General features: G+C 30.8%; 1 protein-coding gene across 6 annotated transcripts in view; it reads right to left on the reverse strand.

Moving 5' to 3' along the window:
• Positions 1-15101, reverse strand: part of LOC143054637 (potassium channel subfamily T member 2-like) — a 131884-nt gene that overhangs the window by 16941 nt on the left and 99842 nt on the right. For all 6 annotated transcript variants that reach the window (XM_076227651.1, XM_076227652.1, XM_076227653.1 and 3 more), the window contains 8 exons: positions 13175-13278; positions 8817-9003; positions 7707-7871; positions 5263-5399; positions 4065-4128; positions 3286-3394; positions 1532-1640; positions 838-987 (listed from right to left, as the gene is read on the reverse strand). In XM_076227651.1, the coding sequence (XP_076083766.1) occupies positions 838-987; positions 1532-1640; positions 3286-3394; positions 4065-4128; positions 5263-5399; positions 7707-7871; positions 8817-9003; positions 13175-13278 (1025 nt within the window). The remainder of the gene's footprint in view (positions 1-837; positions 988-1531; positions 1641-3285; positions 3395-4064; positions 4129-5262; positions 5400-7706; positions 7872-8816; positions 9004-13174; positions 13279-15101) is intronic.

Raw genomic sequence — 15101 nt, forward strand, 5'->3', positions numbered from 1 at the left:
AAACAAACTTCAAATCTGCTAGAAAGTAGATTATCTGGAGTCGGGATCTAGTTTTGTTATATCTAGAACTGCTACTAAATCTGAAAGAAAGTATCATGTCTTTTTATTCAGTCCAATTAACAGTACCGGTAATTTGCATACGGTATTTTCATTCTTTTATAAATTTAAAGTTAACGTAGGAAGAATTATCAGTTGTACATGTGACATAGTTTCGGATTGGTATTTTTATACAGCCATCTTGACTTTGTGGTTGGAACAATTTAGAACTTTGTTATGGTACAAAATGTATGGGCACTTTTTCGATTATTGAAAATCATACATTAACCTCTAGATGTTTTGGGTAATAACTAAGTATTGACACTCTCTAGCAATATCAAGCATAGACAACAATAATTAAGAAATTAATTAAATTAGTTGATGCAAGCTATACTTTATTGTAGTTTTAACATGCCATTGGGTAGGCATTATATTCATGATTATTTTTACCAGGATTAGTGACATCATGTGCACCATTTAAGGGTTTGAAAGTGTTTTAAAGTTAAGGAAATGTATCAAGTGCATGATAATTTGATAAAATTCATTATTCTGAAGTCAATATACACATGTGCAAACAAATTTTATTGGATTTAGAGCATGGGTTTGTTCACAAAGCGAAAGAAGTAAGTCATATAAGAATACACTTTTTGTTAAGGGGCCAGCTGAATGATCCTTTGGGTGCAAAAATTTTTTCTCCCATTGGTGGCCTTTGATTGTTTTTTACTCTTTGGTCGAGTTGCTGTCTCTTTGACACATTCCCCATATCCATTTTCAATTTCACAGTATTATTTTTAAACGAACCTTTTATGTGCATCTTTAGAGGCTTCTGTAAATGATTTATGAATATAAGATCTAAAGAAGACACTCTTAGATATCTGTATATGATAAACCTGGTTCCCTGCATGTCTACCATATACCTGCTGCCACTGCTCCTTGTAATCTGTTCCTATTCTAAATAATATATTGATACAATGTTAAATCTACAAAAGTAGTGAACAAAATACAAAAACTGTTGTGATCTTGATGTCCGATTGCATAAACTTGTAGAAAACATTCTATTGCTACTGCTTTGGCCGTCTTTAAATATTCTTTTTTAGAAATTTTTATATTTATTTTTCATAACTTTAATACTGAAATAACAAAGTTTAAATTATCCCTGTAAGATGAAATTTTAACAAAAATTCTATTTGAAGATTTAAGTAAATTTATAAAACATCAAATATTTATAATACAATTTTTAACATATATCTTTATTTGTAAATAAAAAAACATTTCAAAATGAGGCTGCAAGAAGGGGCAGATAATTTGTAAGATTTTGGAAATTAAGAACAAATCCCCCCCCCCTTTTTTTCCCTCCCTCAACAATGAGTAATAAAATGATATAAAATAATGAAAAACATTAGCACATTCAATTTTAAATAAGGTTTCATTGGTGGTGCGAGGCAAGCAGTGTGATAAACAAAACTATTGCCATGGTTACATAAAATAAACCTACTGTTCAGTGGTGGTGTGCAGCAGCAGTGTAACAAGGGTAGATAACCCTGGATACAAACAATTGTTGGCTAAAAGGGCATACTTGAACTCATCGGCACAAACTACATGCTCTACAGAAACAAAATAAACAAACTAAAATTAAAAGGCTATTTCAGTGAATTCTTAATCAAATCTTTTTTTACCATTTTTCTCCATCAAATAACACCAAACATTTTCACATATGATTTAAAATAAGCACTACGGGAATTTTTCTAATTTTCCTTCAACCCCAAAGCTAAAATTGATACTGCATTTAATGTGAAAACTGTAGATTCATTTATTTGATGAGTAGGTATACAAGATACAAATATTGTTGATTAACAACAGTCAGCATACAAAAATTTCATTGAACAACTAAATTTGAGGTTCCCCTTACCCCACAAAATACAAGAAAATTGGAATCCAATGAATTATTATGTTTTCACAGTAAGTCTGTTATGGTGACTGGCCCTCAATTAAGTAGCAGAAATATCTTTTTTAAATGATTTCAAAGAAATAGCCTTGTCTATAAATAAACAAACAATAATAAAGTAAAATGTACAAATAAACTCCCCAGAATTCTACAGCAAAAGCTTGTTTTATAAAAAAGTGACCAGCGATTAAATAAGTTTTGTTTTTACATCTATTTTTGTTGTAAAGAATCATTTCAATTAAATAATATAAAAAATTGAAAATGTATAATTCAAATTTCAAATGCAAAGGTTTTTCAATGTTTATCCCTGCATATTGAAAACTGTAAATTAAGTACTTATTGAGAGTATTTTATTTATGCAATAATATGACGAGGTGAGTATTGCAATTATAAGAATTCACAGATCTGTATGCAGAATTTTTCAAAATCGCAATAATTAAACTTGAATTTTTGTCCATTCTTGAAAATCACAATAATAAATGCATGCAATAATTTCTGAAATTAAAGTTCTGCTATTTCATTTTATTAATAAAATTTAAAATATATCTGGTCGTAGATTATACACTATAAGTTTTCACTGTAGAATTCTAAAGAAAATTAAGAATATAACAAAACTAACTAAATTCAAGGACAACACAATGTTCATAAAACGAGTCACTAAGTAGGATGCAGAAAAGATACTTTGGAAGTGAAACTATAAACATATGTGATACAATTTCAAATATATTACAATAATTATAGATGTGTGTTAACTAGTTCTTGTATTACACATGTATCTTATTACATAATTAAAAAATATTTGGTAGAAATACATGCACATTAAAACAAATGGTATTCCTATCCAGCTTAGGGACGACATAAAAAAATCAATGAAGGATAAACAACTTTATTCACATAGTTTGGGGGTGGGGGTAAAAATTTCTGCAAGTTTTGTTTATCCAAAATCAATATTTCATATATCCATATTGACCAATTGATTTTTCCCAAATTAAGTTTAGAGGGGGGTGAGGGGCAGTGAAAAAAACTATTTGAATTAAGGTTTTTTTTATCCTTCATTGAACTTTTAATGTTGTCCCTTATATTTATTCATTTTGAAAACTAAGTCTGCAAATAACAATTTTACAGGATTTTCTTATCCTTTTTTATTCAAAATAAAGACTCTTATTCAATCTCCTCTTCAAAAATAAAACAACAAATTCTACATATAGACATACACTAATCAACACAATGTTACGAAAAAAAAACCAACAGTAGTCAACATAAACAAACACAAAACAACTTTTTTTAAATGATCGGTATCAAACCTGCAAAAGTGACATGGATTTTATATTCTGTTTTAAACAACTGTATGTACTGTCGACAATCAGGGGCGAAATCTTTGACAGCCCACGATCGTAGAATGGAGTGCTCATCCTGTGAACAAAAAAAAGTAGTATTTATAGAACTATTAGTACACTCAAGAATTAATATTCTATTGTTAACTAAAAGGGGAGATAATACGCTGTTACTGTTGACAATCAGGGGCAAAATCTTTGACAGCCCATGATCTTAGAATGGAGTGATTATCACATGAACAAAAAAAGTATCCATCATAAACATTGAAGAATTAATATTTTATTGCTAACTAAAGGGGTGGTAATTCAGTTACTATTGAGAATTAGACAGTTTTTCATTCTTTAGAATTGAGGACAGGGGAGTTTTCTTATTTTTTGTTGTTTTTATTATTTGTAATATGTCACAAAGTATCAGTTTACTTATATGACGATAAAGATTTATAAATATATTTGAAGTTCTGTGTTTACAGTCTTGCCTTTTTGTCATGGTATATTAAATGTATATAAAAAAAAAAACAATGTGTTTCACCATTTTTATTTCACTTGCAGATGTGAAAAGGGTTCATTAATTACAGTGTTTCGTGAAATCAGTTAAAGAGAGCAACGTGCAAGTAATTTTTAATTGTTTGTTCATTGTGAAATTGCAATTTTTTTTTGTGTTCTTCCGTGCAGTTACCCCCCCTTTACCATGTTTATCCCCTCTCTGATGTTTTGGAACATGCTTCTCCAGTTTGTTAAATGTTACTTACAGCTTCCTCCCTGTTCTGACAGAGACTTGGAGACAAAATAAAACAGGCGTCTGCTTCCTGTATCCTACAATCATAATGTTGAATATATATTAAAAATGAACATTTTTCAACTGATTTTTAGTTTCTTCATATGTTGTACTGTTTCACCACTCTCTCAGATTAGGGAAGGGTTTGGATCCCCCTAACATGTTTAACCCTGCAACATTTTGTATGTATGTGCCTATCCCAAGTCAGGAGCCTGTAACTCAGTGGTTGTCGTTTGTTTGTTTGTTTAATTTTTCGTACATAAATTAGGCTGTTAATTTTCATGTTTTAAATTGTCATTTCAGGGCCTATTATAGCTGACTATCCGATATGAGCTATGCTAATTATTAAAGACGTTCGGTGACCCATAGTTGGTAATATCTTTTCATTTTGTCACTTGTGGAAAGTGGTGTCATTGGCAATTACACCACATCTTTTTTTATATAAAAGACATACACAGAACAAAATTTTGTTAAGAAGAAATACAACAACAGTAAACATAAACAAGCAAACAGAACAAATACTTAGGTCCTTTTTTGTAAATAAGTTCTTTAACTGTTTCAGTTCTTATACACTTTGGCTTCCAAATACTCAGCTTTGAGTATTCCTAATGAAAGAAAATTTAAAAAAGAGCTTTGGACCTGTTGGATGCATGAAATCTATAAAATGAGCTGCTTTGGATAGAAATCAAACTTTTGCAAATGAATATAATTTCATGTTAGCTGATTTTGAAAAAATCTCGATGCAAAGTCTGGAACTGTTCGAAAATTGAGTTTGGTTTAAAAACAAAACAACAGACAAACAATCATCTTTAATTTCTTATTTGAAATCAGTCAAAGTCTTATGTTTGTTCTGTGCACTCACCAAAAATCTATTTCTTTCCAACACATGTCACTAACTGAATATATATTCGTAAATATTTTGGTGTCCAATTTTCAAATATTACAAAGAATAAGTAGATTCTGAAAATGTACGATTGGCAGTTCATTTATTTGATTTTGCGCATAAAAAAATTGTTACGATATAACAATATTTAATAAATGAACTCCAATTCACCATTTCATAATCTAATGCATTCTCGGTAATAAATATAATTATACAAATTTAGATAATGCACCAGATAATGATCACCCCATTTCACTCTGTCATCCAAAGAATAACTTTATAACCATACCTGCATCTTTTTAAATCAATATCTTTGAGAGCTGATCCTTGGATATATACCACTCTGTTGACCCATTTAGGATCCTTTAATATGACTTGTAAGTTACTATCCTTTTCATCAGAACTAACAAATACTACTACATGTTCCTGAAGAGAGAGAAAATAAAGTAAAAATAAATGTAAAACACAAATAATCCTCAAGATGGAATAGTCAGGTTAAAAAATACCTTAAGGTGGTACCTAACACTACAGGGAGATAACTCTGTAAAATCAGCTTTACGTTTTAATTACATTGTGTCGTAAAGGGAACATTAAGCTTCTTAATGTTCAAAATTGGTGTTTGTCAAACTTCTATATAACCAGTGTCATTTTTCTGACAAAAGAGTTTGTTCAAATTTTTGAAATTTTTATATTTATGTTTAAGGGTCAAAGTAAATACTTTTGTCAAAAGTTTATGAAAATTAAACGAGCCAAATTTATTTATGTGAAAGTGTTGGGTACCACCTTAAAATGGAGGAAACCAAACCATTCAACCTTGAATGAGGGTTAATCAAGAATGAGCTTTTAAACCAATTAAGGTGGCTCGTGGGTACAAAAGTTTTAGCAAAAAATTTAACCTTTATTTTTTCATTACAAATTTTATTTATTACACTATTAGTTGTTACTCTATGATATGGTACAAAAAACAACCCAAAAAAATGATTTGGTTTGGCCCCAGATGACTTTAAAAATTGAAAAAAGCTCCAAATTATCTCCCTTTGGTGCAAAAATGCCATTTTTTTGGCCTTAAATATGAAATATCTTTTTTAACTCATCGGTGACCTATATTTTTTATTATTGTTTTCAAATAAGCTGTACATAAACTAAATAATTGTAAAATTTAATCGATTTCTTATATTAGGTTATTTTTTTATTTCGATATTTCCTCTTTTTCTCCTATTAGTTCAACAGAAAAAAAGGACATTAACAAAAATGTATGCTTCTTCCAGAGGCAAATTTTAGCTTAAATGAACGGTGACCCCATTTTTTTATTTCATTTTTCTTTTAAGTATATGATAAAGATCATTTATGAAAAAATATAGCGAAATCCTATATTAGAAAAAAAAATTCATTTATACCCAGGAGCCCCCTTAAATGCATGAAATTTATAAAATATTGATTTCATCATTTTGGTAGCTTCATTGTTCATACCCAAAAACTCAAAAAGGTCTTTGAATGAATATTCATAATTTAGGATGTTGTAAGCCAATCACAATATTTTGGTATACATTTTAAAAATACTACACAAGAGGCTCCTCCTCTCACCTCAGCCCCCCAAAAACAAAAACATCTTCATTCAATATCTAAGGGCAACTCATTAACAAAGGCAAAACTAAAGAAATAAATAGAGGAAGAGAATGCAATGTGCAGTACCAAGCATTATCTTATGAATGGGAAGGAAATTAAAGCAGGGGGGGGGGGGGGGATGCTCAGAGGTTTAGTCTGACTGAAGGCCTTTCATATTCTAAATGCAAACTGCAAGGTAAGGTACTAAGAGGAAATTCCATTACTAAGCTCCTAAATTTAAACAGTTTGACCCTTTCGCTGGCGAGTCCCGGTTTACCGGGATTCACGCTTCAGACAGCTGACGACGAGTCCTGTTTTACCGGGATTGGAATACCCGTTTTATACTTCCCGCTCAAACAGTGCAAACATGAGTTATCTTTCTTTGATGAATAACCCGGATAAAAGTGTAAACATGGCGGTTCCGTTTGTTGAAAACCGTGTCAAAATCAGAGGAAATTTACGGAATTTACGAGAATTTGAAATGAGGGAACATTTTTTTTGAAAGAATATGGAGGAATTGAAGCCAAACTAGAATACTTTTTTGACATAAAATGTCGTTTTATGTACAAAACACTTGGAATGGACATTGATCAGTGTGAGGAATTTGAACAGCCTCATTAAATTTTTCAAAATTTTCCTGTTTTGGGTTAAAAAAATTACGATTTGGGGTGAAAGAGCCGAATTTTGAGAATTTCACCTAGATAATGCCGAAATTTGAAGATTTGAAAATTTTATGAAGAAAAATTTGTCAAAACATGAACAAAACTGTGAACATGGTGTTAGTGAATGAAATAAATACACAAATAACTATAAACAAGTTTTTATTGACATTTATTATGAAGATCTCCCACTTGAGTAATAGTAGCCAGGGAAGCCATCGTCTCAGAGTAACTTCTGTCAGGGCAGCAATCGGTGAAAGTGTTAACGCATGGTATAACCTTTTGTAATAACCACTAACAATGAGTTTGCTATTCTTATTCCATGTATTGTATGAAGTTTTTTTTAACTTATAACAGCCAAAATAATATTGAACTTACTCTGACATCTATCATGGTAACACTAATAAATTCAGCCAGCTTTGAACAGTTGAGAAGTGAAAACAGTATATTAAGCTACTTGTAGCCTTACCTCTAATTTAGGATGTGCATAGAATTCTAAGAGAAAATCCATCACATTGTCTGCTGTCAGATGACTACTAAACACGACCACATGACGATGACCTAAAGCATCATTTCTACTGTATTCTCCTCCTGTCTTCTTTCTTTCTCTCCACACAGAAGTTATTCCTTCAATCTTAAATAAAAGTTTCCACATATATGAGGGTTATTTATGATTTTCATATTTTTACAGTTACAACTTATTTGTTTCTGAGATACTTTTCTTTTGTTTACTACTTCTTTATCCCTTGGTTTTTTATACAGTGAAATGGAACCTTTCTAATTTTTTTTTATTATCATGATAATATCCCCTTACATTATTTTGAGAAGTATAAATGACAAGAAAATCACAGAGAAATCACAAAATTTAAACATTACAGTAAAATTATATTTATATACAGCCAAGGGTCTAACTTAAACAAGTTATTACACAAAATAAGAGGCCTACTGGTATTGTGGAAATTCTGACAGAGTTATCTCCTCTTGTCTAGAGTTATGTTGAAATAATACATATCTGTTATTGCTCAAAGGAACGATGTCTCTATGTTATCAAAGGTTTTTTGGTAAGGCGAACACATATTAATTCATAACAAAGTAATGTAAATATGTTGAAATCAAACAAGATTGAAACTGTTGAAAAAGTGGTCAATTTGAAAGTATCTGACCCTATTGGCATTTCTCCTGCTAAAATAAAGATATCATGGCAAAATTAAGTATCAATGTAGAGAGGAAATTATTTCTTTAGATGCAATGGTAAAACAAAGGCTATGAAATCTTAGAAACACACCACTAGAAAAAGTTGAATTCGCCTTTCAAGATGTTTTAATCATTTGGACTACTGTGGATTCATTATTATTTGTTGGAGACCAATTTTCGTGGGTTTCAATAGGCTCTGTATATATAGATTGGCAAAACCACGAAATCAGATATCCACAAAAATGCAAATTTTCAGCAATCCACGAAAATTGATACCCACAAAAATAAATGAACCATAGTAATAAAAATTCTGTATACCATTATTATTGAATATATGTAACACTTATTCTGGCCTATATAAAGTGTACTTTATTGTATTTCCTACCTGTCTGGGAACAAAGGCAAAAGCAAAACAAATCATAAACATCATGAAGAGTTGTCCTAACCATGTATCAGGCGAAATATCTCCATAACCCACTGTTGAGAATGTGACGATAACGAAATAAACTGACTCGAACAAAGACAGCTGTTTCCCCTCGCTCCCACGCTGTATGTGCTGTATACCACATATTCTAAAAAGAAAAAGTTAAATATTGGGTCCAATCAAAGACTGTCAATTTATTTAAACCGTCTACCGGACTGTACTGTTAACCATGTGCTATAAAACATAAGAGTTACAGCATCTTAAGGAAATAGTAAACATGGCTTTATGCCTTCACTGCCTAGCTGTATATGCTGTCTCCTGTTTTTCTAAAAATGCAAATAAAATGTCAAAATATTAACAAGTTAAATAATCACCCCTGTGAAAGTTTAGTTGACTTTAATTTATATTTTTCTTTTTGCATATGTGCAAGTTGTGTTCTACAACTGTGCAGTCTCATCAATTACCATATAAACCTGTACAATAGAGTTTAGCAGTTCACATGGACAGACAGCCAGCTAGGTTATTAAAATATCTAAAACTTTGAGGGGGTTGGGGTATATAACTAGAGGCTCTCAAGAGCTTGTGTCGCTCACCTTGGTCTATGTGCATATTAAACAAAGGACACTGATGGTTTCATGACAAAATTATGTTTTGGTGATGGTGATGTGTTTGTAGATCCTACTTTACTGAACATTCTTGCTTCTTACAATTATCTCAATGTATAATGAACTTGGCCCATTAGTTACAGAGGAAAATATTTTGTTAAAATTTACCAAAATTTACAAATTTTTCAAAATTATTAAAATTGACTATAAAGGGCAATAACTCCTTAAGGGGTCGACTGACCTTTTTGGTCGTGTTGACTTATTTGTGGATCTTACTTTGCTGAACATTAATGCTGTGTCCAGTTTATCTCTATCTATAATAATATTCAAGATAATAACCAAAAACAGCAAAATTTCCTGAAAAAATACCAATTCATGGGCAGCAACCCAACAACCTGTTGTCTGATTCGATCAATTTAACCCAATGTCTGAATTGCTCTTAATGCTTTGGTTTCAGAGTTATAACCAAAATCTACATTTTACCCCTATGTTCTACTTTTAGCCATGGGGGCCATCTCGGTTGGTTGGCAGGGTCAGGGCACACATTTTTTAAACTAGATACCTTATAATGATTATGGCCAAATATAATTAAATTTGGACCAGTAGTTTTAGAGGAGAAGATTTTTGTAAAAGACGAAAAATTGGTAAAAATTGACTATGAAGGGCAATAACTCTTAAGGGGTCACCTGACCATTTTAGTCATATTAACTGATTTGTAGATCTTACTTTGTTGAACACTATTGCTGTTTACATTTGATCTATATCTATATCTATAATAATATAATAATATTCAAGATAATAGCCAAACAAGAATGTGTCCACAGTACATGGATGCCCCACTCGCACTATCATTTTTTATGTTTAGTGGACCGTGAAATTGGAATAAATTCTCTAATTTGGCATTAAAATTAGCCTAAATGTTGGAAGAAAATGTGAAGAAATTTTTCAACTTGGACGTCATTTGTAAAATGTTGTAAGTGTTCAGTAAACACAAAGTTGTTGAGTAATGAATCTTAAAAACACATCACACAGTATAGCTGACTAATATAAACCCTGAAACTAAATTTCAGAAATCATAAAATATAGTCCTGAGAAAGATGCAACAAAAAATATTCATGGGATGGAGGAAAGGATGAACAGACAGAGGTAAAGAATGCATCCACTTTTTTAAAGCTGCAGGGGTATAATTAAAAAATAAATAAGATTTCTACAAGTAAAAGAAAATAAAATATTTTGAGTTATCTCCCATTAGAAAAAGTGATAGAGATGAAAGAGGTCTTTTCAAAAATATAAAAGAAATCCCAGCACTCATAGTATTAGGCTATAAAAACATTACAAGGAAATCAAATAAAATACCCTGCAAGAAAAAAAAGCATATACCAGTACATTCATGTTCAGGCTTGCTCACTACTTAAATTTGAAATAACAGTAAAACAAAAAAATCTTTCTTAAACTTCTAAATGTTGTGTTTCTGTGGCAATTTAATGGTCAACTACTTAAGGAATACATTCTCAATAAAAATAAATAATGTTATAACATTGTTAAATTCCAGTTTTAGGATTCTCAAATGAGAAACATTGGGAATTGAATTTTTTGAAATATCAGTAGTTTTCTAGCAAATGTTTGAACATGAAATAAGTTTGCATCATGTGGTCACGAAATTGACATTGAAATTGACAACGTCGTCACAGGTAAAATAGCGATAAACAGATTATCATTGGTCATCTCAACTCGATTGCTTTTCTCACTTTCGCTTTACCAGCTCAAGCGAGAAAATCAATCTCGTTGAGATAATCAAAGATAATCTATAAATATACCACACTAAGATATTTAAACAGTAAACATGTTATGTTATGTGACAAATTAAAACATTGAAGGTGCAGAATGCCACACAAATAACTTTTAAATTACCTATCCCTGTTATACTTTAACAGTTACAATTGAACTGGTGTGATGGGACAAATTGCGGGTAGACTCTAAATGCATGAGTGATCATCTATTCATCATATTTAAAAATTTTAATTTAAATGTCTCAATTTTACCATCTGGTTGAATAAAAGGTGAAGGTAAAAAAACAACACCCATAGTCAATTAGTCAGAAAGAATAAATATTTTGTTTACCTAATACATCTTCATCCACCCTGGAATATTTTTCAGGGTCAATTAAACAAACTATAACCAAATACTGTTTTTCTTTCATTTAATGTAAGGAAAAGGGAGTAAGTTTATATTAGAATATATACCCTATTTCATAGAACATATATTGCAGGTGTAAGTTTGTGCAATATAAAATTCTACTCGGGACAATATTCCCCAATATTCATGCAATAACCCTTTATTCCACCTACCATGAGAGTGAAACTTTGGAAACTTTTTGTTTTATTTTTAGCAGAAATTATAAATAGATGATCTACCTGTTATTGCACCATCCATATCATTTGATGACGTCTGAACTCCTACGTCACACAATATATAAATAAGCTATATAAAGGAAATTGCACAACAAATGAAAAATCCATCACGTACTTGCTTTCACAGAGTATATTAAGAGGATTTGAAAAGCAAAAAGAAAACATTGTAAACATGCATAAATTTATCGAGTGTAAACCTATGTATTAAAATAAAATTGAACAATAAGATGGACAAAAACCTTTCTCATTAGGTAAGTAGAATTTCTCACATTATTTTAATGAATATTAGTGGAATGAATATAGTACTACATGTTTAATTTGTAAAAGGTTCTGTGTAACCCTGTGTCTTGCCTGTAATTGCTGCTATTAGTGTATAGGTGTAATTGTTGATCACCAAATACTAAGTCAACTGATCATTAAAATGTAGAAAGAATTATTTGAAACTGAATTCAAAATAACTCCAACTCAAGGTTAAAATGATTCTTGAACCTTCAACTTCAGACTTAGCCTAAATGTTGGACAAAGCTGATTAAAAAATGTTGGATGACTGTCTTTGTTCCTACTTGGAATGTCTTATTTGTTTTGAGTGGCCTTATTAGATGTTGACATAATTGTGTTTAACCTGTTTATTGTTGTTTACAAAATAAAAGAGGGTGTGGGGTTTGACCCCTCCCCCCTCTTTTTTTGACTATCATTTTTGAATATCATTGTATTTTAATTGGGACATATGATTGGAATCCCCTTTTTCATTCTGGGTTGGGCACCCCCCCCCCCCCTTTTTTTTTATATTAAAAATGGGTAGATTGATCAGTCTGTCTGTCAGTTTTTAAGCAGTAGAATTTTTTTCATTTATTGCCCTTGTACCTTTGATATATAATAGATATGCAACAAGGTACATTGGAACTCTGTTCTTTTATTTAAGTATTTGTAGATTATCGTTGATCATCTCAACGAGATTGATTTTCTCGCTTGAGCTGGTACAGCGAAAGTGAGAAAAGCAATCGAGTTGAGATGACCAATGATAATCTATTTATCGCTATTTTACGTATGACAATGTTGTCAATTTCATCATGTTCATGTCAATTTCGTTATCAATGCCAGTCGTGGCCTCCTTAGTTTTTAGTGATAATTATTCCATCTCAAGCGAGTAGCATGATATGAAAATTATCACAAAAAAAGAATAAACGAAAAATGCACAAAATAGCGATAATTTTATTTACACACCAACTCAAACAACATGTGAAATATTGAAAATTATGAAATCCAAACAATGCATTTACTTTTTAATATTAATTATACTTACGTGGTGAATATAAAACAAGCAAGTGTTACAACTAAAATCAGCATCTGTTGGGACAATGTCACAGATATTGTCTGGAATCGTTGTTTGGTAAGATGCAGGTCATGCTGAAATATAGAAATCGTTGATTGAAAAGTGGTTCCAACCATCCAAGTGTTACTATATCTAACTTTGTGAAATGATCACCTGCATCAAACAGAATTGACCTTAAAGTGATTGCACAGATACATGTATAAGACTTTTGATAGATTTTGGAACATTCAAATACAAAATAAAAGATGAATTTTGGGCTTTTTGGTATGGTTTTAATTTCAACTATATTTTACAAACAGTTTTTTAGACTTTGCATAGACTCTGTAAACCAGAAATGGTTAACAGATGTGTTTGTATTCATTTGCTTTAAAAGGGAGATTTCTATCTGACGCAACACAAATGTTAAATAAAATTATGGGATTGATTGATTGTTGGTTGTTTAACCTCAGGGATGATTCCAGGTGTTTACAAATGGGTCCCTTGAATATCAAATTGGGAATTTTTATTCCAATTGGGAATTTTTTATGCATACAATATAAGACGAAATAATATATCATTTTCCTGTAAAAACGGAAAATGAATATTAAATTTAATTTCTTCTATACACTGATTGAAGAAATTATTGGATTCAGACCAGGGAAGTTGTAATACATGAATATCATTGCATATGATGCACTATCATCTTAACTTTGGTAAACGAGGCCTATTACAAAAAACATATATACCACAAGTACCAGCTAATATAAACCTATGGCAGGCCCTTTAGCTATTTATTCGAATTTCAAATTATCTCATAATATATACAATATCTCATATAATATATAAGATTTATTTAAGATATCTTAAAGTATATGTTTTGTATAAGATATCTTATATAGTTCATTGGATATCATATTAAGAAAATTATATGAGATATCTTATAAACTACATGTATAAGACATCTCATAAATTATTTCAGATATCTCGTGAACTATATACATTTGTAAGATATCTTATAAACTTTATAAGATATCTTTCAAACTATATCAAATATCTAATGAACTATTATATAAGATATCTCATTTCATGAATGGTCTATCATCAACATTATTTTCAAAAACGCTCAAACTTTTGTCTTTTGCGGAAAAAAGAGCAAAATATTAAATAATTTCTTATACAAAACAAGTTTTAATCAACATAACCGGCTCTGCTGGGCGATCTGCTTTTACCATTCAAATTCATTCATCAATATTATATAAAATTTTCTCTTTGCCGAGGTCTGTTTTGACACCCATTTTGACAAAAAGCATATTTTTGATCAACCTGCTGAGCGATCTACTTTTACGAGACCACATACTCTCATAACATTTTAACTTCAATTGAATCCGGCCACTAAAATTATTTACCTCATGTTGACATAATTAAATCGTTGTTAATAAAATGCGATAATAGTCAGCATTTTTATCCGGATTTTACTATGTTTTGACGACAAACTATGAAAAACTATAGTTGCCGTAATCGGTGACGGAAACTTTTCCGGAAATACCGATTTTTGTTTTATTTTCCTAAATTGGGAATTTATATTGACAAACATTTTTTGGGGGCCGCTGGCCGATTTAAGGGCCATTCAGCGGCCCTAAACTATATAGTGGAATCATCCCTGTACTCTCATAACATTTTTAACTTCAATTGAATCCGGCCACTAAAATTGTTTACCTCATGTTGACATAATTAAATCGTTGTTAATAAAATGCGATAATAGTCAGCATTTTTATCCGAATTTTACTATGTTTTGACGACAAACTATGCAAACTATAGTTGCCGTAATCGGTGACGGAAACTTTTCCGGAAATACCGATTTTTGTTTTATTTTCCTAAATTGGGAATTTATATTGACAAACATTTTTTGGGGGCCGCT

The sequence above is a fragment of the Mytilus galloprovincialis genome, chromosome 12 (assembly GCF_965363235.1).
Source record: "Mytilus galloprovincialis chromosome 12, xbMytGall1.hap1.1, whole genome shotgun sequence".
NCBI classification, from domain to species: domain Eukaryota; kingdom Metazoa; phylum Mollusca; class Bivalvia; order Mytilida; family Mytilidae; genus Mytilus; species Mytilus galloprovincialis.